This window comes from Sphaerodactylus townsendi, linkage group LG02, assembly GCF_021028975.2.
Source record: "Sphaerodactylus townsendi isolate TG3544 linkage group LG02, MPM_Stown_v2.3, whole genome shotgun sequence".
Classification (NCBI taxonomy): Eukaryota; Metazoa; Chordata; class Lepidosauria; order Squamata; family Sphaerodactylidae; genus Sphaerodactylus; species Sphaerodactylus townsendi.
In genome coordinates, this window is record NC_059426.1 from 171,408,737 (window position 1) to 171,433,540 (window position 24,804).

The window sequence follows — 24,804 nt, forward strand, 5'->3', positions numbered from 1 at the left end:
CGGAAGGAGAGTTCCGGGTGGAGCTTCTCGTGCAACAGCGTGGCAGGGATGCGATTTGGGTGTGCATTTTGGGGGAAAGCGAAGGCAAGACTGGAAGGGGCAGTCGAGGGTTCTTGAGCCCCGACGGAAGATTAAAGGCAGTTTCAAGGGATTAGACCTACTCGGGCTTGCAAGCGTAAAGGAATTGAGTGAGTTTGCGTTGCTGGATTGCTATCTGTGCAATGCAGACCGGAGCTGCTCCAGTCTAAGCCTGTTGCCTTCAGTGGGCTTAGACGGGAGTAACTCTGTTCTGGATGTGCAATGAGGCCAGAGTTACTCCAGTGTAAACCCACTGACTTCAATGGATTTAGACAGGAGCAACTGTGTTCTGGATTGCACTGCTAAACCTTTTTTTTTAATTTTGCTTTTTAGATTAGCTACTTTCTCGACGGCTGCAAAAGTACAAGCCTGTGCGTTTCAATAGTTTGAACAGGACCAGGGACGTGCAAGGCTGTGGGAGGCATCATATCCAGACTGGGGGACGCATCATAACGCCCAATGCAGACATCCTACGGAAACTAATCCTAGGATTTGCCCGATTTCTTAGCTGACCCGCTTCCAGCACGTGCACACTCCGGTCAGTTTGCATCAGATTGCAGCCTCGGTGCAGCCATGTCAAAAAAATGTGATGTCGCGATAAAAAAAGGTGCGATTAGGATAGCATGGTTGCGCTGCGCGGTTTGGCGCTTGCATGACTCTGGACTCTTCCATCCTGGGCACAAATGCATTGGTCTCATTTGCTTCCGTGTAGACAGGCGTAGAAGTCCCTTGCATGTCTCTGCTGCTGCTGCTACCATTGGGGACAAGTAAACATGCAGAAATTTAGGTGAGACAGAAGTTACTCTAAGGTGGCGAAAGAAGGGGAAATCTACAGGGATCCAACGATAGAGAAAGACGTTAAGCGTGGAAGCAGCGCGATCCTAAACAGTGCGATTGTAAACATGTTAACTCAGAAATACCGAACTCAGTACGGCTTAGGATGTTTAGGAGCACTGCTTTCCTCAGTGCGGGGCTACGGATGCAAATATTCAATTCTTGCATATATTTCCATTGGGTTGGATCCGGTTTACTTCCAAACTGGCCGCCGGACTGGTGCGTGCATGAAAATCACAAGGTCTGATTGGGCCAAAACTCAGCATTTTAAAATCATGTTAATTCGAAAGAAAGTTAATCTATTTGGCACAGTCATGGACATTTACTGGAAGGTAAATTCCTGATTCATTGGCGCCTACTTCCAAATGAACTCCCTATAACAGGTCGACCCGAGACACGGTTAATTGGGATTCGCTGAATTCAGAAGGTCTTACTCGCGAGTAAATCCATTTGATCGCTGACTCCATTGCATGCATAATTCCTTTGGGTCTACAACCTTTAAAAATAATAATGAAGGAGCTGTTCTTCTCTATCCACCACCGCCTTTGGAAAACCTGCTAGCGGCAAATCGCCTTCCAAACGTGTGAACCCGGATCTGAAGCGAGTAAGCCAGCCTGGCTGGATTCACAAGCCAGGCAAGCGATGGGGTTTTAAAACTTCCATCCCCTCCTCCCCCCAAAAGGAAAAAACAGCTTGTGCCACAGTAACAGAAGGGTTAAAAAGGACCTGATCCTGTTGAGTGAGCCAGAGATAAATAAAAATGAGCGTTGCTCCGGCTTAACTAACGTGTAGATTTCTTTTTGCATTTGCAAAAAATAGTATTAAAAAAGCCACCCTTTATGAATTCCTGGATTGGGGCCCAAAAGGCTGAATCAGGACCCAGCCTCGTGCAAATCCTTCTACTTGTGTGTAGCGCTGGCCGCGTCCCAATCGCCGCCCAGCATTAACCTGGCTTTTTAGATGGGAAATGGAGACTTAGCTAAAGACGTTGCCTAAACATCTGGCCCGGATAGGATTCGAACTCGGGACAGGGCGACTCCTCACGACGCGGGAGCAGAGGAGTGCCTCCTCTGTTTAAGGAATCACAGTTTGCATCCTCTTCGCAGCTATACACTTAACCCGGCCGGGAAAAGTACAATTTTCGAGAAAGGAGAGGTTGCTGGGTTTTTGAATCCAAATGTATGTGGGTTTACTCGGAAGCAAGCTCCTTCACCACGCGTGGCCCCTTTGAATTCAATCCACGACACCTAAGCAGTATGCTCAGCCCAAACTGCTATGACTCTAGGAAGTTCTGGGGTCCAACGTAGGATCCGACTGGATTCCCGGGGGGTGCAAATTCCAGGCTCTCTCCCCAATAATGGGGGGGATTCACAATCTGATCCTGAGAATGGTCTTCCCTCCGGGGAAGGGGATACCACAAGCTCCTCCGAAATAAAAGATCTTTTACTTTCAGGAACCCCCCTTCAGCGTCTAATTAAGCCCCGGATCGGCTCCTCTGGCCTTGCGCCTTTGCTGCGCCGAATCCTAAATGTCTCTTTCCAGACTCTTCGGATGACTGGCGGGGAGCCGATTTGGATTTGGCGCTGTGGCTCTAGCGAGCACGGTTTGCGCATGCGCTAGGCAGAACCCAGGGCTTCCAAAATCCCCGGGCCAATGTTGCAAAAAAAACCAAACCCGCGCAAAGGTCAGAATTAGGCGCTTTTTTTGGCGCTGGAGACCCTAGAAAAGTCCCCGGATTCTGTCTGGGTGGAATCCAGGTTGCAATCCTAAAGACTTTTTCTTGGGACTAAGCCCCATTGAATCACACCGGTTTTACTTATGAGTAAACATGTTTAGGATTGCTTCCCCAGGTGTTTTCTCTTTTTGCACGGCTGGATCGCATCTTAATCAGCCCTTTCCTGCCTTAACCGGGGCTAAAGAAAGCTGTGTATTAAACAATTAAGCAACCCAGTCGCTCTTTTGGATCATCAGTTTACTTTCTCCACGACGACAAGACTTCTCCCCCCCTCCCCCCCCCCCAAAGTGAGGAGGATATATAAAATTTGAAAAATAGGAAAAGTTCTGCTTTGATTGTATTAGCTGAAAATGCAAAGCCATTCCTGCCACCTGAGTTATTTCTTCCGGGCCAGCAGCAGGTCATGCGGGGCAGACAGTAGAAACTGACCTGCTTTCTGGGCCATCAAACGTGCAAAAAAGGGTGGATCATGGGGTCCCTGATCCTACAGATCCTGCATTGAGCAGGCGGTTGGACTAGATGTCCCGGAGGACCCTTTGCAACTCCATTCATGTTTCTACCAGATCAGATTCCAGTTGTGACCCTATGCTGCTGAGTTGGAAGAGGGAGCCCCGGGCGGCTCCCCGCCTTACTCGCGAGTAAACGCGCCCTGGCTGTGCCTGGGCGGGTCCCGGGGTGGAAAACGCTATCCCAGTTGCCCGCATCGGCAGCTATCCGGGCCCACTTTCCTGGGGTCTCAGTTGGCCCATCTGGGAAATGGGCCCAATAAAAACCCCTTTTCCTTTAGTAGGATTTCGGGGAAGGTGGAAAGAGGGCACGTTGGCTTGGAAGCAAATCCCACTAAAGCACTAACAGGGAGCCCCAATAAACGCAAACCACCACATCCCCCACAACTACCCTGCCTTCCCCTCTATTACTTTGCCTCTTCCTGCCTAGTTTAAGCTTGTTCGTGGCTCCAAGCAGAAACTTAACCCGCTTTTACTGTTTCATTTTACTTGACAGAGCCAACGTAGTGTTGGATCAGGATCTGGGAAAATCCAGGTTCGAATCCCCAGGGGTGCCGTTGGCCCTAGTTTCATACCGCTCCACCTGACCTACCTCGCGGGGTTGTTGTGAGAACAAAAGAGAGCATAGAATTACGTTTCATGAGCCGCTCTGGGTTCTCATTGGGATGAAAGGTGCGATATAAATCAAGTACACCGCCACTATTACTACTACTACTACTACTAATAATAATAATAATAATATAAAAAGGCTTAACACTTCAATGGTCATTTCTGGGTAGAACCACAATAGACAACCTTGGGAATACACACACCACAGACACTTGCAACTTCACAAGGTTGTTGTGACGCCGAGATCGGGGAGGGGAAAAAAAATAAATCAGATTTTGCCCCTCCCCCCGGGGGCGGGATACGCCCAATCCTTTCCCACCCCCACCCCATTATTCACTGCCCATCCCCAAGATCCTCTATCAAGTCTTTTCGTCCCTTCACCCTACTGCGATTTTGTGCGGGTTGCTTCTTTTCCGCATCCACGACGCTGAGATTTCTCTGAGGATTGGCGCAAAAAAAGCGCGCAAACTGGGGAGAAAAAAGTCCACGCCGACTGGATTGGGGGGGGGGGGGACTATCGGAAAGTTTCTTTCTGCTGGATTACCACCAGCGTCGGCGAGCCTGTTTCAAAAAAAGCGCGGCGACGCCGGAGGAGATCCAGCAGGAAGAAACTTTCCGATATCCCCCCCCCCGCCCCCATGTCGCCGCGTCCTCCAGCAGCCGAGCAGGAGGAATCGCCGCGCCGCATTCCAGGTAGGGCTGTTCCACGTGGAGCCCGAGGGAGGCGGGGCTATCCCGTCCGGGAGAGGGAGGGGAGGGGTTTGATTGACGGTCCCCCTGGCAACCGCCGCCGCCCCGCCCCGGAGCGCCAGCCGGCCAATGAGCGCCGCGGCCATTCGGAGCCGCCGGAGAGGCCGGGCAGGGAGCGCGGCGGGGGGCGGCCGGAGGAGCCGCGCCGGGTTCGGCCCCGAGTGGGTGCCCGGCGGAGAGGAAACCCGATCGGGCGGAGGGAGGAGCGAGCAGCGGGACGGGACCGGAGGCAGGCGGGGGGCTGGTTGGCCGGGGGGGCGCGGAGAGGAGGGGGCGGCGAGGCTGCCCCCCTCCTCCTCCTCCTCCTCCTCCCGGGCCGGGCGTGGGGGGGGGGATGTCTGCGGCCGTCCCGGGGGCGCTTCAGCCGGAGGGCGCGCTGGAAATGCGCTCCGGCGGGGCGCACGAGGAGGCGGCGGTGGAGGAGCAGCCGGAGGAGGGCGACGGGGCGGCGCGGAGGGTCCCCCTGCTGGCGCCGGGGGCGCCGGGGTCTCCTCCGCCGTCGGGGTCCGGGGCGGCGCCGCCGGGGGTGCGGCTGTGGCTGTCCCCGGAGCAGGTGTCGTGCGTGTGCGAGGCGCTGCAGCAGGGCGGCCACCTGGACCGCCTCTCCCGCTTCCTGTGGTCGCTGCCGCCGGGCGAGCTGCTGCGCGGCGGGGAGAGCCTGCTGCGGGCGCGGGCGCTGGTGGCCTTCCACCGGGGCCTGTACGCCGAGCTCTACGGCATCCTGGAGGGCCACAGCTTCGGCGCCGCCAGCCACGCGCTGCTGCAGGGCCTCTGGTACCAGGCGCGCTACCGCGAGGCCGAGAAGCTGCGCGGCCGCCCCCTCGGCGCCGTCGACAAGTACCGGCTGCGGCGCAAGTTCCCGCTGCCGCGCACCATCTGGGACGGCGAGGAGACGGTCTACTGCTTCAAGGAGCGCTCCCGCAACGCCCTCAAGGAGCTCTACCGCCGCACCCGCTACCCCTCGCCCGCCGACAAGCGCCGCCTGGCCCGCGACACCGGCCTCTCCCTCACCCAGGTCAGCAACTGGTTCAAGAACCGGCGCCAGCGCGACCGCAACCCCGCCGAGCCCCACGCCGCCAGGAGGTGAGAGAGCCCGCCGGGGCCGCACTCTGCTCATGCTCAGGGGCCGCTTGCTGGGCGGGGGGGGGGGAAGGGAAAGGGGCCGAGGGCTGTGGAGGCGGAGGAAGCTCCACCCCGCTTTTGTCTGGTTTACCTCCCTCCCCATCCTCCAGTCGTTTCCCCCCAGCCTATTCCCCAGTGCCCCCCAGCCTATTACCCAATTCACCCCTCACCCCCCAATTCCCCTTTCACACACCCCATTCTCCAATTGCCTAAGCTCCATCCTTATTATTATTATTATTATTATTATTATTATTATTATTATTATTATTATTATTAACTACATTTATATCTCACATTTCCCCTTCTTTTCCACTTTCTTCAACTTCCCCGCCATTCCTCCTTTCCCTTTTTGACCTGTTGCCCCTGCCCCCCCTCCTCCTCCTCCTCCCCCCCATTCATGCCTTATTTTGTTTCTTTACTTCCTGGTCAGCCTTATTCCTCCCCCTTTCCTCTCCCCCCCCCCAATGGTTTTTCTCCCAGCTTTCTTTCTCCTGGCCTGTCCTCTGCCCTCCCCCTTGGTTTGTTTGCACTCCTTCAAAATATGGATTCCTCTGGTTCTTTGAAGCACTGTATCTTTGGCGACAGCCCTGTGAAGTAGGACCCTTACAGGGCTGTCCTTAAGGCCAGTTACTCCAGCCCTGGTCCATTCGTGCCACCAGGCATCAACTGGAGTCACTCTCCTTAGGATTGGACTCTTGGTGTCTCCCCCCCCCCCCCTTTCAGCTTGTGGGGAAAATAATGGTTTAGATTACTTTTTGATGTCAGGAAGTTCAGAGCACAATGGAATACTCGGCTTGTTGGAACGACAGGGGCGGCATTTGAACCCAGGGCTTCCCTGCACAAACTTCCAGCCGGCTCCCTTTCTCCACAGCCCAGCCGTCCACCCGTTCCTGCTCCGCTCTCTGGTTTTTGTTTTCCTTCTCCGCCTCCACGTCCCCTCACACCTTCCCTGTTTCTTTTCTCTTCTCCCCTTCCTCGGCCTGGCTTCCTCCCGCCCCCTTTCCTGGGCTTTCTCTCTGGACAAACATGGCGTTTACCTTCAGCCCTGGCCTTTTTCTGCCACCGCCACCCCCACACTCCCTTTAAACACACCCACTCCTTGGCTCGCCTGCCGAGTGTGCGGGGAAGGGTTTCCAGCAGCAACAACCACCCAGAGTCTGCTGGCTTCGCTCTCAGGCACATTCTCCCCCCCCCCCCAATTACTCACCACCCCCAGGCACATTTTCCACCCCCTCTTTCCCTCTGGCCCACGGGGCCTTTTCCCAAATCCAACCCTCCCCCCTCCAATCAGTCACTTCCATCACCATCCAGTTTTTTCTCCCTTGAAAAACCCACAAAAACTCTTCTTGGTTTCATTCTTCCCGGGCTCAGGCTTCTGATTGTGGGTTTTCTTCCCTTCCAGCCCCATGATGTAAATTCCCATTTTCCTGGGTTTTGTGAGGGGACACTTATAGCAGCAGCCGTCAAACTTCGGTCTCTTCTGTCCTTTTCTTTTTGTGAAAAGACCCAAGAGTCTCTTTCCCCCATCAGATGCCAGCTTTCGATTCCTTTTTTGTGCTTTTATGGAACCAGGAATTAAAAAAACCACTGTTTCCCGGTTCTCCAGAAATCCCTCCCTGCACAGTGGCAGAAAATAATGTTTTAAAACAACTTTGTTCTCTCCTTAAGCGCTTCTAGGCCCCCTCGGCATTCCTCTCTGGCACTTTTTCAAAAACCCGTGAACAAACGTCATGGTTCTCCGCACTTCTCAACTTATCGAAGGCCGAGAAGACTTTTTCCTCTCTGGTTTTATTTGACAGCGTTAATCATTTGCCTGGGTTTTATGTCACCGAGGGAAAAAAGAGAAGGAAACATGAGCGCATGGCTCGGCTGGAGGGTAACCTCCCCCCACGCACACACACGATTCCTCGCTTCTCTTGTTGTGAAACTTGATTCTGTCCTGACTGAGATCGGTTTTTGAGGAACGGCCTGGTCATGAGTGCGCAATCCTATGTGGCCTGCTCCTGGCCCAAAAGGATCCCAGAACAGATCTCCTTTTAGCCTGAATCTCTCGTTGGAAGAAGCATTGTGTGCATTTCTGAAGATCTCTAGATCTTACTAGCCCCACTCTGTAGGGAACACATATTAGAAGAAACAATGGATGCAAAGACTTACAGGGTGGGAGGGTGTAGATCTCATCCCCCCCCCCACACACACCGCTAATTTATCTTCCCTGGCAGCCCCTGTAACCTCCCCGCTCTTCCTGCTTCCCATCCACCACCTTTATCTTCACCTGCTCCCCCTTCTTCAGCTTTCTCTCTTGCCCCCCTTCTCTGGTTCTTAGCAATGTTTAAATAAACACAGAGCTCCGTTCCAAAGGCTGCAGAAACCAGTCTGGAAAATCAGCAAAGCATTTGCCCTGTCTGGCTGTAGTCTGCTGGATGGGCCCAGGTGTTGCTGAGCCAGTTAGGGGAGGGGGGGCGGACGAGGGAAGCCGCTTGGGGGGGGGGCTTGAAGGGGGCCAGGTGAGCCCACCTCCCTCCCTTCACAAAGCACATTCCAGTCTCCTGGCTTTCCCCGCCCACTGCCCTCTTGCTTCCTTTGCAGAGGGGGCTCCAGGCAAGTAAAGTGTGTTTCTCCCCCCCCCCCCCCTGTGTTTCTTTTAAAGCAAACCCCAAAAGGCCCTCCTTGAAGGGAAGGACACAGTTGTGCTGAGCCGGCCCCTTTCTGTCCTTGGCGCCGCACATAGATCAAAGCCACAGATGGGGGGAGGGTAAAACTGGGCAGATCAGTCAGCAAAATCCATCCAGGGTGTTATGGGGGTGCGGGGGCAAGGTTTGGCTCTGCAGGGCGAGATTTTTTTCTTGTCTTTCTTAATTGAATTCATTTTTTTTGCCAGTGGCACAAACCGCGAAAGGCGTAAACTCTCAAAGCCACTGACTGCAACTCTGGTTAAAATCCGTTGCTAAATCCCTGAGTCTTTACCTGGGCCGGGGGGAACAGGAAGTGGTATTTATTTCCTCTCTGTCCCAGCTCGGGAACAAATGTCAACAAAACCGAACTATTTCACCCTTGATCTCTCTCCGTGGGCCGCTTCGTAGGTTACGCTTCTTAACATTCTGCATTGTGCCTGCTATAAAACCGGTCTTGTCCCGTCCGCTGGCTCAGATGTGATTGATGTAGCAGGAAGTCATAATCAAAGTCGCTCAGAGCCACCTCCCCCCCCCTTTCTTTCTGCTTCTGAGAAAAGCTCTGGCAGGCTTTCTGCACATGCTCAGTTCCACACTGGGAAGCCATAAATACATTGTCCGAAGGCAGGTGACTCAGGAGCACCTATACCTCCGGCTACTTCTCGCTTCTCCTCGTTGCCAAGTAAACAACGAAGTTGCCTTGTGTACCAGGCCAAAGGCATCCACTTGTCCCCACCACGTTTCATAAGCCTGAGAACGATTCTCTAAACTGTACCGAATTTTACGAGATATAATCAAGTTCCTGCACTCTCCTGAAATACGCTATTTTCTTGTATGTGCTTGTAATAACATATCATAAGTGGAGAGAGGAGCGTTAAGCTTTCTCTTCATACCCCCATGTCAACTGCAACGTCTTTGCTTTCTCTTTGGCGTGTTTTGCTCCTCGGAGTAGCTTGCCTTCAACTGGTAGCAACCTCTCTGGTGGGGTTACGAAACCACCTGGAATGCGGGTCCCCCCTTCTTTTCGAGAAGCCTTAATGTTAATGAGTGTTTACATTAATTCTCCTAAGAACACATTTCCTTTTCTTCTAGGGTTTGTCTCCCAAACTCCTTAATCCTCTTCATTAATTCCCTCCGGGATTCTTTCTAGCAGTAATGGTTTTGTGGCTCAGATGTGCCAGATAAAGGCTGTAAAAAGGTTCTTTGCTGGAGCAGAAGTGCCATACAGATAATAACCATCCAAAGAATAAACAACCAAATCCCGCCGTTTGTTTGCAAGAATGTGTGACCCCGCCACCAACACCAGGTTTTATCTCCTGCGCTGCCGACAGCTGCCATAACTTGGGGTGCATTTTCTTTCATTTCGCCAGGAGCAATGGTTTCTCCTTGGGAGGAACCAGGATTAGAAAGCATCTGACACATTTTGGCCCTGTTCTCACTCCAGTGGTAAATTCAGCCGTTGCAATAGTCTTTAGGAGGCTGTTGTGTCTGAGAGCGGCCGGCTCCATTTGGAACTGCTTTCTGACCTCGGTGTCCCATTACTGCCGGCGCATTGTTTGATGTGCCGCCGCCATGTGCCATGTTCAAGACCTTTCTGTCGGTGTCTGCTTCCGGCTCCAACTCAGCCCTAGAGGTTGCTTTCATCTAGAACTGGAGATGCTCAAATGTTTTTCATGTGTGTCCAGAGAAGGAAGGGAAAGTATCATCATCATCAACCTTTTTATTGGCATGAGTTTAAAATATAACAGAGAGGTTGAGGAGAATCAGGTTAAAATAAGTAGGTTCAGACATTTCCAGCAGTTAAAACAATAAATAAATAAATAAATAAATAAATAAATAAGCTAAAAACTGTGGCGAATCTGTTGTGCCAGCGCCAGGAATTTGGCAACGTCTAGGGATCTCTGAGGAGACTGATCACAAAGCAGATAGAAAGATCTGACCTTGTCTGATGAGTAGGCATAGTTCTCAGTATATGGGTCTATATATTGTCCTCTAGATGAAGCATATAGTTCGCAATCTAGGAGGATGTGCTCGATTGTTTCGATGGCTTTTTGTGAGCAGGGACACGTTCTTTGTTGGTATGAGATCTGGAGAAATCTGCCGCTCAGGACTGCTGAAAGTATTTGGGGCCATTCAGTTCTAGGGAGAAAACAGGGTGGGTGGAGGAATGGTGGCCGGTTAGGAATTATTTGAGTAGGATTTTTTTTTTCTCTCTGCTCATGACAGAATTTTAAAAGTTGTCCACGGGAAGGGGATCAGCATTAGGTTCAAGGCGGCAAAAAGCTATATTTTGATTTGATAGATGACTTGTGAATGTCACCACTGCAAGATGTGATAGAGGTCTATTAGACTGCTTTTAGAAGGATCCGATAAATTATATGATTGTATTTTGGGACCAGTCTGCAGGGAATCGCCGGAATGGAGGAAAGGGTTACTCCTTTCGGGGTTTTTTGCACCTCTGAGGACGTATTCGGTCTTCATCAGGCAAAACTTTGGGGGTTTCTCTTCCTTTTGGTTAATTCACAAAGTCGTAATTCTCTGCATGCTCGGAATCCCCCGAGTATGTAGATGCCGCAGCTTTATTTGGTTGTGATTGGAACAGGTATGTCAGTCAGAGTATTAGAATCAGCAATACCTGTGTAGGATCTCCATGTACAAAAGCAGTATACCTGAATACCCAATTCTGGGGTCTCTCAGTAGAGGTTGTTGCTGCCCCGCCTCGACACTTAACGGAGGTACTTTGGACCGTCCAGCGACAGAAATAAAATCTCTGGATCTGGCAGGCTGTAAGCCAGAAAGCCAATGAGGTTCACAGACAGCTCATCACAGTTGTATGGAATAGGTGGCCAACCTATGGAGCTCCAGAGGTTCATGGAATTGTAGTCCATGAACTTCTGGAGCGCCATGGGTTGGGAATTGTAGTCCATGAACTTCTGGAGCGCCATAGGTTGGGAATTGTAGTCCATGAACTTCTGGAGCGCCATAGGTTGGGAATTGTAGTCCATGAACTTCTGGAGCGCCATAGGTTGGGAATTGTAGTCCATGAACTTCTGGAGCGCCATAGGTTGGGAATTGTAGTCCATGAACTTCTGGAGCGCCATAGGTTGGCCGGCCCTGGAATAGGACTATGGAGATTCAGGGGCAAGGAAGAGCCTGTCTGTGCATGCCCAGAGGAAACCTCTCCTTTGGAACCTTACTTTCCAGAACTGAACACTGGCATTACAAACAATACATGCTGGTGAACTGCAGGTCCCATTTTAAGTCCACAGGTAACCACACATCAGTGGCTACCCTACACGTCTACATGCCATAAAAACGTGTGTTGTGTTTGCAAACTGTCTTGTTTGAAGTTCTTCTCTGGAGGTGTTGAAAACTAGTCCCTCCTGCTGCCAGTCCCAATTTGCAAGTGTTTTGCTCGCTCCCCCTGGGTTTTTTCTGCCCCTTAACCTGGTCCGTCCTGTTCCGTTTGTTTGCTATTTTTTTTCCTCCGCTTTCTTTCCCCAGCACGTAAGCATCACTCTGCTAACAACCTAATTCTGCAGAATTAACTCCTTCTCCAAACCGAAGCTGTCCCCATCTAACTCTGCTCCGCTCTAGCAGTTTTGTGGATCCAGAAGTAGGTTTTTGAGTGGTTCTATCTCCAGGGTGTGCATTCAAGCCGAAGAGATATATTAAGGGGTCCCTAGAACAGTGGTGGCGAACCTTTTTGAGACCGAGTGCCCAAACTGCAACCCAAAATCCACTTATTTATCGCAAAGTGCCAACACGGCAATTTAACCTGAATACTGAGGTTTTAGTTTTGGAAAAATGGTTGGCTCTGAGGCATGTGTTACTCGGGAGTAAGCTTGGTGGTAGTTGTTGGCTTTGAAGCAACCGTGCAACTCTTCCAACGGGTGAATCACGACCCTAGGAGGGTTTGCTCAGAAGCAAACCCCATTGCCAGCAACTGAGCTTGCTCCCAGGTAAAGGATCGTGTTTAAGTTCTTTGTATGAAAATCAGTGGGGTTTAGCAGTGCTTAACAGGGTTACCTACGCTGCTTCCCCAAAACTAGGTCTTAGGTTTAATGCTAATAATCGAGCCCAGCGGCCTAGGCCAGCCTAGATGGGGGGGGGGGCGATTTCCCCCACACATGATGAACTCTGTGCGCGCCCACAGAGAAGGCTCTGAGTGCCACCTCTGGCACCCGTGCCATAGGTTCGCCATCACTGTCCTAGAATGTGGGGTTTCTGGTTGCACATGGAGTTCAATTTGCATGTTTGAAAACTTCCCACCCCCCAAAAAAGTTCTGCTCGTGCACATGGGAGGAACAAGATGGAACTTCTGTTTCTGGCTTCCTAATTGGCGGTGGGGGGATCCAATATGAGATTTGCCTGCTGGTCGCTGTAAGGTGGGCTGGCCAATTGGCCATTCTGGCAGGGGCCGATGGGAATTGTGGTCCATGAACTTCTGGAGCGCCATAGGTTGGCCACCCCTGCTGAAAGGTGTACATTCTTCGTACGTTTTCCTTCCATTTCCTGTTCGAAGGTTTTAAAAGACCTTAGTTGGGTGCATGGTAGCTCCTGGGGGTGCTTAAAGTACATGGAGTTAGTAGGACTACCTCATGAAATGATTTGAAGCATTTGCCAGAGTGTGGTAAGGGGAAAAGCTAACTAAAGATTCGCAAGCATCTTAACAGAGCAATCCTACGTAGGTCTATGCAGAATTTTTCCTGGGTCTTTTCAGTGGGGCAAACTCCCAGGAAAGTTTTCTCAGGATGGCACTGTCAAGTGCCCTCTGCGTGCCTGTCGTGTCTCTGCGGGAGTCACCGCTGTGACTGCAATCGGTATCTGCTTGGGAAGAGGGAGTTATTCTGCCACATCTCTGCATCGGAGTGTGGCATAGTGGCTAGTGCAGCCATTTGGGAGACGCAGGTTCATATCCCTGCTTCATCTTGAAACCAGTTTCACGCTTTCTTTATTACCTACCCTATAGGCTTGTTGTGAGGAGAAGCACGGACGCTTCTCTGAGCACCTTTGGGAACAGCATGATTTTTTAAAAAAATGCATTAGGTGTGATTTTAATTTTTGCATCCGTTGCTCTGCAGAGAATCAGAAAAATTTAACCGTCCCTGGACAGGGCTGCCAGTTCTGCCTCTGCATGAGTTCCTGCACAGTTAGGAGGCAGGCCTGGATCAGTGACTCTTGCAGGGACACATGGCATGGATTCCCTCAGCGATGGGGCCATGGCTTGCTTTGAAGCTAAACTCTATTGCCGGAGACAAGAGTGAACATATTCTTCCAGTTTTTAATTCAAATACTGGTCTGAAAGAAAACTGGGCAGTGCAGATGAGGTGGGTTTGCCTTCCCGAGGAAGCCAAGTATCGTGGCTGCAGCTGCTGACCCACGACTGGCCTGAGGTGCCGCCATTCAGTCTTAGCGCCCTCCCCTTTAGCCCTTGCTGTATCAGGGGCTTCTAAGCATGGCATATTGCTTGGGACATTTGGCAAGTGGGCCTTGAGGGATTTTCCAGCCCTGTCTGAAGCCAGATCAGTTGCAGAGAATTTGCAAATGTGGTCGGCCCTCTTGGAGGAGGAGGAGTTTGGATTTATATCCCCCCTTTCTCTCCTGTAGGAGACTCAAAGGGGCTTACAATCTCCTTGCCCTTCCCCCCTCACAACAAACATCCTGTGAGGTAGGTGGGGCTGAGAGAGCTCCGAGAAGCTGTGACTAGCCCAAGGTCACCCAGCTGGCGTGTGTGGGAGTGTACAGGCTAATCTGAATTCCCCAGATAAGCCTCCACAGCTCAAGCGGCAGAGCTGGGAATCAAACCCGGTTCCTCCAGATCAGAGTGCACCTGCTCTTAGCCACTGCTCTTAGCCACTACGCCACTGCTGCTCTTGGCAGCAGGACCTGCCGCCGCCATTTGCTTCCTTCTTTAACGGAGTAGTATGCTTCGTTCAAAAATGGAGCCTTTTATTCTTCCAGCCCCCAAAGAAAAGGGCTTGTGTGTGTTTAACCATCTCTTGATGATTCCTGTGGAAGGGGAAAGATGATCCTGAGAGCCAGTGTGGTGTACTGGTTAAGAGCAGATGGGTTCTAATCTCGGCAAGTGGGTTTGATTCCCCACTCCACCTGAGTGGCAGAGGCTTACCTGGTGAACCAGATGTGTTTCCGCACTCCTACATTCCTGCTGGGTGACCTCGGGCCAGTCACAGTCCTCTCAGAATTATCTCAGCCCCACCTGCCTCCCAAGGTGTCTGTTGTGGGGAGAGGAAGGGAAAGGCGCTTATAAGCCATCTTGAGTCTCCTTACTCAAGAAAAGTGGGGTCTAAACCCAAACTACTACTACTCCTCTTCTTCTTGCAGTGGGCTCTGGTCAAAAATGAAGTGTTCCATCAGCTCCTTCCCGTTTGAGTACCACAGTCATGTGGACGCCTGATGGGACTCTCGAGTCTTCTTAAGAAGAAGAAGAGTTTGGATTTATATCCCCCCTTTCTCTCCTGTAAGGAGACTCAAAGGAGCTGACAATCTCCTTGCCCTTCCCCCCTCACAACAAACACCCTGTGAGGTAGGTGGGGCTGAGAGAGCTCAGAAGAACTGTGACTAGCCCAAGGTCACCCAGCTGGCGTGTGTGGGAGTGCACAGGCTAATCTGAATTCCCCAGATAAGCCTCCACAGCTCAGGCGGCACAGCGGGGAATCAAACCCGGTTCCTCCAGATCAGAATGCATCTGCTCTTAACCACTACGCCACTGCTGCTCCTCTTAAACTCTTCCTAACGCTCTCCCTCCCCATTCTTCCGAGCTTCATCAGGGGCCTGAAATGCAAGAACGGCGTTTTTTAAAAGTCCCATTGGACGAAGCCAACGACACATTTCTGCAAACCATAGTGTTGATATTAAGATGGGGTTTTCTCTGTAAAATAATTTGGGGACTTCGTGTGGCAGGTGGGCAATAAAACACATCTGTGGGTGCTTCGGTCTTAGCTTTTGACTTCTTTGCTGGTGCAAGGGATGAAGGCAGCCAAACAGTCTGTCTTGTCAAAGTCAAAATGTCCAAATCGTCCCCAACAGGGAAACAGGCAAGCCCCCCCCCCCCCCCCCATGGTTGTGGGAAATCTTTTGGTATTAATGTACTCCGTAAAAAGCTACGTGCTGCCGAGTCCCGTTGATCCCAACGGGAGAGTTCTGCAGGTATTTAAATCCCTTTCTGTGGAGATCAATATTGGAAGTACTTTGAAAATACATATCTCACTTTCTCCCCAATGGGAAATCCAAAGTGGCTCGCAGTATAATTTTTCTCTCTTCTGTTGTATCTGTACCACAACCGCTCCGTGGGTAGGTTCGGCTGAGTGAGAGAGAAAGGGGGTGCAACTTGGCTAAAAAAGAGTTTGGATTTATACCCCACTTTTCTCCTGTAAGGAGACTCAAGGTAGCTTACAAGCTCCTTTCCCTTCCTCTACCCAAACAAACACCTTGTGAGGTAGGCGAAGCTGAGAGAGTTCCAAAGAACTATGACTAGCCCAAGGTCACCCAGCAGGAATGTAGGAGTACGGAAACACACCTGGTTCACCAGATAAGCCTCTGCTACTCAGGGGAGGAGTGGGAAATCAAACCCAGTTCTCCAGATTAGAATCCACCTGCTCTTAACCACTACACAACCCTGGCTCTCCTTTAGACCTAAAGGTCAACTGGCAAAGTCGTGATTTGAACCCGCGCTTCCCAGATGTCGTGAGCCTTAAGACCATACAGGCTCTTACTTAATTGAACTGTTCTCAGGTGCATAACTGGCTGGCCTCTGCCTTAATTGCAAACGCAAATGCAAGACGTAGCTTATTTATTTATATCCTTCATTTATACCCTACCTTTCTGCCCAGCGAACATCGTTCTTCTTTCTTCCATGTTATCTTCACAACACCCTAGCGAGGTAGGTTAGGCTGAGAACATGTGGCTGGTCACCCAGCAAGCCTCCATGCCCGAACAGGGATTCAAGCCTGGGTGACCCAGATCCTAGTCTTGACACTAACCACTAGGCAACACTGTCAGTCTCTCTCTTTGTAAATAATGTTTACATGTCTTTCTTGTCTGGTCAGTGCCTGGAGGCGAAATCTTGTCCGCTGCTTTGAATTCGACAGAGGCAGTGTGGTGTAGTGGTTGAAGCATCGGACTAGGATCTGGGAGAACCGGGTTCAAATCCCCACTGGACTGTGGAAACTCGCTTGGGACGATCGTAGTCCCTTGGCCACACCTAGTTCCCGTGGTGATTGGGAAGATAAGAAAAGAAAACAAGACTCATGCAATAATGGGTTTAAATTGGGGCAGAAAGGTTCCCACTAGATGTGGGGGGGGTTACACTAAGAATTGTGCAACAGTGGAATCAGGTGGGAGAAAGTGAACGCCCTTTATCGGCAGGCTTTAAGCAGCGATTGGACAAGCAGGGTCAAGGGTAGAACACTTGTGTGTTTCTGCATTGCAGGGGTTTGGACTTGATGGCCCTTGTGGTCTCTTCCAACTCTATGATTCTACTGAGACTGCAACCCTGCGGGATCTTATGCAGTTCTGCAGGGCCCGGAAGACAGAGCTGTTCCACCAGGGTTACGATGCAGGCAACCCTGGTAGCATCCAGGCTCCCCTCTCCCTGTTGGGTCTCGAACCTCGAAGCAGCTAATAGACTCTGTAGTGTTGATCAGCAGCGTTTATTGATAGGCATCGAAGCACCCAGCTGGACAAAGCCATCGAAGCACCCAGCTTTTGCCACTCATTTTATTCCGACGTTAATTCCCTCTCCCTGTTTCCCAAGGAATGTGAGAAAGAGTTAGTTTGGAGCTGAGGCGCCCTAAGGTCGGCGATAGACAGAAATAAAGCCACCTGGCATCCTACCCCAACGGGACAGCGGAAACAACCCTGTTTTCCGTGAGACTAAAATGTCAGGGGAAAGCCTAGTTATCTACAGTGCATGTGAAGCCATAAAGCAAAGATCAAGAAAAGAATGTCCCAGAATAGCAGCGATAACATATATCAGGCTGGTTACATATATCTTGAAGGGAGGTAGTTGCGTATATCTTGTAGCAGTTACATTGGGTTAGGAATGCACCTCAATCGCTAGATGCAATCCCCCTGACATTCCCCCTTCTTCCCCTTGTCCCTTGTTTTTTCCCATTAACGGGACATGCGTGTACCAACTGACACCCCTATAGGAACATTCCAACATTAAAACATTCCAACGATGTTAGATCAATTCAACTATTAATCCAAAAGCTGAATTGATCTATCATTGTTGGGATGTTTTAAATTTTTTGGGATGTTTTTACGTATATGTTTTTATAACTTTGTCATAAGGCATCCTGAGCCTGGAAGCGGAGGGGCGGCCTATTAAATTACCCCCCCCCCCCCCCCCCCGAAAACCAGGAATTAGTTGGACTTTTAAAATGTTGTGTAGTAGTCTTTGGAGAATCTGCTTTTAGCAGCTACCGTGTTTTTCCAAAAATAAGACAGTGTCTTATATTAATTTTTGCTCCCAAAGATGCGCTATGTCTTATTTTCAGGAAATGTCTTACTTTTCTGCACCACAGCTGCATGCTCTGGAATTCTGTTCGACGGGCATGCTTCCAAACAAAAACTTTGCTACGTCTTACTTTCGGGGGATGTTTAATATGTAGCACTTCAGCAAGACCTCTACTACGTTGGTGATGGCCACTAACCTGGATAGCTTTAAAAGGGGCTTGGACAGATTTATGGAGGAGAAGTCGATTTATGGCTACCAATCTTGATCCTCTTTGATCTGAGATTGCAAATGCCTTAACAGACCAGGTGATCGGGAGCAACAGCCGCAGAAGGCCATTGCTTTCACATCCTGCATGTGAGCTCCCAAAGACACCTGGTGGGCCACTGCGAGTAGCAGAGAGCTGGACTAGATGGACTCTGGTCTGATCCAGCTGGCTTGTTCTTATGTTCTTAGGTCTTATTCTCAGGGGATGTCTTATTTTCGGAGAAACAGGGTAGCTGTAAATTCAGAAAAGGGGGGAAGGTGGCTTGGTATAACCCGATCTCACCAGATCTTTGAAGCTAAGCAGAGTCAGTATTTGGAAGGGAGGCCACCAAGAAAGGCTCTGTAGAGGAAGGCAACAGCAAACAGCCAGCATGGTGGACTGTTACCTGGTGAACCGGATTTGTTTTCCCGCTCCTATACGTGGAGCCTTCTGGGAGATTTTGGGCTCATCACAATTCTCTGAGAACTCTCTCAGACCCTCCGACCCCACAAGGTGTCTGTTGTGGGGTGAGAAAGGGAAAGGATTTTGTAAGCCATCTTGAGTCTCTGTACAGGAGAGGAAAGCCGGGTATAAAATCCAAACTTTTCGTCTTCTCACTTGCCTTGAAAGTGTGTTCCTGGATTGCCAGAAGTCAGTTGTGACTCGACAGCACTTTACACACAGTAAACATGGACACTGTAGTGGTTAAAGTGTCAGGCTAGGACAGTGATGGCGAACGGATAAAGGTGAAAGGAAATTTGTGAATGCATCCATCATTTCCCGGACCTTCTTTGTTCTAGAATGCTCCGTTCGGGTCCTAGTGCCTACCTAGTTTGGAAAAAGTGGTTGGCTCCGAGGCGTGCATTACTCAAGAGTAAGCTTGGTGGTAGTCGGTGGCTTTGCTTTGAAGCAACCATGCAACTCTTCCAACGGGTGAATCACGACCCTAGGAGGGTTTACTCAGAAGCAAGCCCCATTGCCAGCAACTGAGCTTACTCCCAGGTAAAGGATCGCGGTTTAGTTGTTCGCATGAAAATCAGTGGGGTTTAACAGCGCTTAACAGGGTTACCTACGCTGCTTCCCCAAACCTAGGTCTTAGGTCTAATGCTAATAATCAAGCCCAGCGGCCGAGGTCAGCCTAGATGTGGGGGGGGGGCAATTCCCCCCCCCCCCCCCCGCATGATGAATTCTATTTGTGCGTGCCCACAGAGAGGGCTCTGAGTGCCACCTCTGGCACCCGTGCCGTAGGTTCGCCATCACTGGGTTAGGATCTGCGAGTCCCAGATTCGAATCTCCACTATTGGGGGCCAGTCACACACTCTCATCCTAACCTTTACCCTGTTTCGGATAAAGGTGAAAGGAAAGTTGTGAATGCGTCCATCATTTCCTGGACCTTCTTTGTTCTAGAATGCTCCGTTCGGGTCCTAGTGCCTACCTAGTTTCGTCCCTGAGGTGCCACGACCCACGCACAGCATTCTGGAACAAAGAGAATCCAGAAAATATGAATGCACAGATCTCCTGTCGTCTTTATCCCGAACAGGTAAACCACCCGGCGTTGCTGTGAGGATAAAACGGAGAAGACGACAACAACGTAAGCCGCTCTCGGGTCCCTGTTGGAGAGAAAGGCAGGATGCAATTAAAACAAATGAATAAATTAATAAGATGCACGAATTCAAAGCACAGCCCGTTCTTTCTGCGTAGCTTCAACAGCTGGGATTCCCGGCCAGGGCTGTAGTTCTTCCCAATCCGTTGCGGCTGGATGTGTCTGTTGTGTTCTCTGCTTACAGTAATCGATGCGCCAGGCCTCCCAGAACTCTTTAATTGCCTCTGCCAGCTTGCCAAATGGCTCTTTTCTGGCCCCGGGCCCCTATTGTGCCACCTCCCCAGGGCATCTTAGTAGCAGCAGGCAGACAGGTTGCTCTGAGGTGATAGCGCTCCTTGGATTAAAGTTGCATTAAACATTTTTTTGGACCGGGCTGGAAACACAAGCTGGGAGGCATGTTTCGCTCTCTGTAATTAATATAACTTTGCGTATCGCTTCCACGAACCGCGTCGGTGCCAGCGTCTGCAGTTGACGGACGGATTGCACTTCGCTTTCCTCGTAATGCTGTTAGTCCCAAGCGTGTGCAAAGAGGAGGTGAGCGGAGGCGAACTGCCATTGTTTTCTAGGCTGGAGACGTTCAGAGGTGGTTTGCTGTTGGCTGACTCCGTGACATGCCCCTGGTATTCAGGGATGTAACGGTTAAGAGCAAGTGGATTCTAATCTGGAGAACCGGGTTTGATTCCCCACTCCTCCGCCTGAGTGGCAGAGGCTTATCTGGTGAGCCAGGTGTGTTTCCACACTCCTGCATTCCTGCTGAGTGACCTTGGGCTAGTCACAGTTCTCTTCAGACTCTCTCAGCCAGCCGCACGTACCTCACGCGGTGTCTGTTGTGGGTAGAGGAAGGGAAAGGGGCTTGAGTCTCCTTACAGGAGAGAAAGGTGGGGTATAAATCCAAACTCCTCTTCTTCTATTCCTAGGAGGTCTCCCATCCAAGTACTAGCCAGTGTTTCCCCTGCTTAGCTGCTGAGATCTGATGGGATCAGGCTAGTTCAGGGATGCAGACTGCACCGTTTGGGGGAAAAAGCACAAGAATTGGAAAAATAGGAAGATTCTGTTTTTGTTTTCCCCAGCCTGCACTTTCATTTTCATTCCTTTTGCCAGGATCCATTCCAGTTAAGGCTGTCATTCCCAGTAAACAATTCTTCGTTTCTTTTATTATACAAGGGGAAAAAAGATGTGTGTTGTGGGTTTTCCAGGTTGTGTGGACATGGACTGATAGCTTTTGCTCCTAACGTTTCCTCCGCATCTACGGCTGGCATCTTGAGAGGCGCGTCACTGTGAGATGTGTTTCTCTTTGTGCCACTATCTCACTGTGATGTGCTCTAAAGATAACAGCTAGAGACATGGGCAAAAACTACCAGACCACAACCACGTGACCCAGAAAACCCACAACAGCCAGTTGATTCCGGCCATGGAAACCTTTGACAGTACACACAAAAATCTGAGTCAGAGGGTACATTTTTTAATCTTTCAGATCATGTGTCTAGGATGTATGGTTTGGGGGTTTTTTGCCGTCAAGTTTCAGCTGACTGAGGGACCCTCCATGGGATTTTCGAGGCAAGAGACATTCAGAGGTGGTTTGCCATTACCTGCCGCTTTATCCTGAACAGGTATATATATACGTGAGGATAAAATGGAGAAGATGAGAATAATGTAAGCCGCTCTTGGGTCCCTATTGGAGAGAGAGGCAGGATGCAGATAAAGCAAATGGACTTCCCCAGTGGCCCAATCTTGGACTTCCTTAGTGGTCTCCCTTCCAAGTACTACCCAAGGCTGACCATGTTTATCATTTGAGATTTGATGCCACTGAGCTAGCATGGGCTGTCTGAGGCAGAGCAGGTTTATAATAGCAAGCATCCAATTTATGTTAGCAAGGGTTGATTTTAGAGGCCTTCATCCCATGAAAGAAAATGGGCTGGGGCGGCTCCGCTCAGTGGCGGAGCAGCAAAGGGTAAGGGGGGTGTTGCACACCTGGCGCACTCCTGGGGGTGAAAAATCACCCCTCCCCCTTTTAGTTGCAACCCCCGTGCGGCGCCCGTCCCCTTCCCACATTTACCCTAGGTCCTTTTCTTTTTCTAGTACTTTTTCATGGTGAAAAAAGCGGCCTATTTACAGTTCAGGCTCAAAAACAGCTTGGGGAACTGTAGTTCCTCAGGCATTTTTTAGCCTGAACTGTGAAAAGGCCACTTTTTTCAGCTTGAAAAAGTACTAGAAGAAGAAAAGGAACGAAGGTAAGTGTGGGAATGGGGGGCGAGGGTGGGGGGTGCCGGGGGGGGGGGCTATGAGGGGCAGGAAAAACACACTGCACACCGGGCACAGTTTGGCCCAGCTACGCCTCTGGCTCCGCTAATATGATGCCTGCTTTATACATCCCTTGTAGATATTTTTTAAAAATGGGTTTTAGTATAAACACTGTAGCATCCGCATAATCAGGGACAATGGTTTTGTTCATCAAAAGCAGTTTAATTGGGTAGCCTAAACAACTAGGTGTAAAAATGTAACCTGTACTCAGATGCGATTGTGTTGTTCAGAAATTTGCTAATAAAGATCACAAGAAGTTGTGGTCGCCCAAATATCAAGCTCGGAGGAGTGCCTTGGTTATCGAGCCGGGCATCTTGCGGCCAGCTTAGAGATGCCGAATTCCTGGAAATTCTGCAAGCCGGGATGGAGAAAGAAATTGTTGGGAAAATGTAAGGCTCAGTATATATTTTCAGGAACAGGATTCAGTACCTATATTTTCTTGCCATGTAAAGCTTCAGCATTTGGTATGCCTTCAACATTTGAAAGCAGTTCAATATAATCAATACTGATTGCCATTTTAAGCCTGTAAATTTCAGTGTGTTTAGATGGGGGTAACCTTAAGAACAGAAGAACTAGCCTGCTGGATCAGGCCAGAGTCCAGCTAGTCCAGCCCTCTGCTACTCGCAGTGGCCCACCAGGTGCCTTTGGGAGCTCACATGCAGGATGTGAAAGCAAGGGCCTGCTGCTGCTGCTGCTCCCGAGCACCTGGTCTGCTAAGGCATTTGCAATCTCAGATCAAGGAGGATCAAGATTGGTAGCCATAGATCAACTTGCACGGGATCTCACTATATGTGCAACCCGGTTTTATTTAAACAAGCAAACATACATACATACATACATACATACATACATACATACATACATACATACATACATACATACATACATACATACGCCTTTATTGGCATAAGAATAAAATCCATAATTAAAGGAAGACATAGTCCATTAACATTAAAAAGTAATAGAAAACAATAAAAAACAAAATTATATAAATACATATATATTTTACAATATCTAAAATTAACACTTATGTGAAGGTTTAAAGCACCCTACAGGAAACTAGCCACCCTCTCACACAGATCTGTGGAAGGGATATTTAATAAAAAGGACATCAAATCTGATACAGTGGAGTCGGCTCGCCATGCAAGAATCGGGCTTAAGAACTTAGCCCGAATCTCAGCATAGAATGAGCAGAAGAATAAAATATGCTGTACTGTTCAGTAGTTCCTGAATCACAAAGACAGACTGTTTCTGCGTATGGTACTCTCTGGAATCTTTAAACAGCAATTTAAACAGCAATTGGGAACATGCCCCCGAACGAAGCAGGCGGCTGCTGTAATGTCAGCTGCCTGAAAACATCTACATTTTTGTGAGTTGGGGGGGAAAAAACAGGCAGGGAAAGAATTAGGGGAAGAAAACAGAGCCATCAAACCTTGCAGAAACCGAAAGGAAGATTTATTATTTGGTCCTGGAAAAACAGTCCTTTCTCCAGATGGTTGGTGTTAGCATTATCTGGTAATAATGTAAAAATCCACGCTTGTTTAGCCGGAGAAACAGAGAGACAATTTTCCAGGCCTCTGCGACCATTCTTCTTTCATAATACTTCCAATTTTATCTTGGGTTTGTGTGTGGGGTGGCGGGGGGAGAGACCCAGTTGCTCTCTTAAAGATAACAATAACCCTATATGTATAGGGTCTGTGTGTCAGCAGTGTATGTAAAGGAGGAGTAGGATGTTGCCCATTAACGCCACCCCATATGTATTCTGTCCCACATCGACACGGGCGCTGTTTTAGGCTTTTCTGTACATCTCACTTACCCCGTTTCAAAGGTGTTTTCGATCCCATCGTTTTCAGTGAAGTTTTTCTGCACCGGTTTCTTAGCTGCCATCATTTTTTGTTTGTTTCCATGCACGCACTATAGCGATGATTCGTAGCATCGCTGTTTCTGTGATTTGAAAAAAAAAAGGAGTACACAAGAAATGATAAAAACAAGAGGAGATGAGGGAAGCTGTGAGGGGCAGAAAAAGTGGCAGGCCGAGCGCCAATGGGGATGTTGATAGCAGCCAGGCTTTTTGTGTGGGGAAAAAAGCATTTCAGTATGATCGCACTGTGAGGTTTAGATGGCTCAGAAACGTTTGTTTAAGGGGAAGGTGTTTCATAAAAGCATTTTCAGAAACAACAAAACTAACGTTTGTTGGAAACGTTTCTGGAACCAAACAGGGAAAAAATGTGTGTGGAACTCTATGAAAGAATTGAGGCAATAGCAGGCTGGAAACTTTTAAGCAGCTTCTATGGAAAAGGCCTTAGGGTCCTTTTTGAGGTGTGCACTGAGCATCTGCTGCTTTGAGCAGATTCTTGGTAAAGTGGCATATAAGTCTTCTAAGTGAAGAACTGGTCTGTTTCCATGTCCAGAGGGTTTAGATCTGATCAGAATTGGATGATAACGCATATAGAGAACGCACATGTAGGTGTTGGACTTGTTAGTCGTCTGTATACAGGGAAGAGCTGGATTCGAGTCCAGTAGCACCTTAAGAGATTTTGGGGCTATGCGCTTTTGAGAATCAATACTCCCTTTTTCATATGAAGGCAGATTTGACTTCCAAAAGCTTTTACCCAAAAACCTTGCTGGTTTCTTAAAGTGCTACTTGACTCAAAAGTATGTATGTATGTATGTATGTATGTATTTAATTAATTAATTAATTTATAGGCCACCTCATCCCTGAAGGGCTCGAGGCAGCTCACAACATGACTGTTTCCAGAACAGTAAATCAATATAACATAAAATCTAACTCATTAAAATTCAGCAGCAATTAAAACAATAAAAAAATACAAATTAAACAAGAAAGGTTGTGTAAAAACACACACACAGGCGC

At 49.5% G+C, this 24,804-nt stretch overlaps 1 protein-coding gene across 1 annotated transcript in view; it reads left to right on the plus strand.

Moving 5' to 3' along the window:
* The first annotated feature begins 4,614 nt into the window (after window positions 1–4,614).
* The window catches only part of SIX4 (SIX homeobox 4), a 31,614-nt gene continuing 11,424 nt past the window's right edge, over window positions 4,615–24,804 (plus strand). The window contains exon 1 of the mRNA XM_048486607.1: window positions 4,615–5,595. Coding sequence (XP_048342564.1) covers window positions 4,847–5,595 — 749 coding nt within the window. The 5' untranslated portion in view covers window positions 4,615–4,846. The remainder of the gene's footprint in view (window positions 5,596–24,804) is intronic.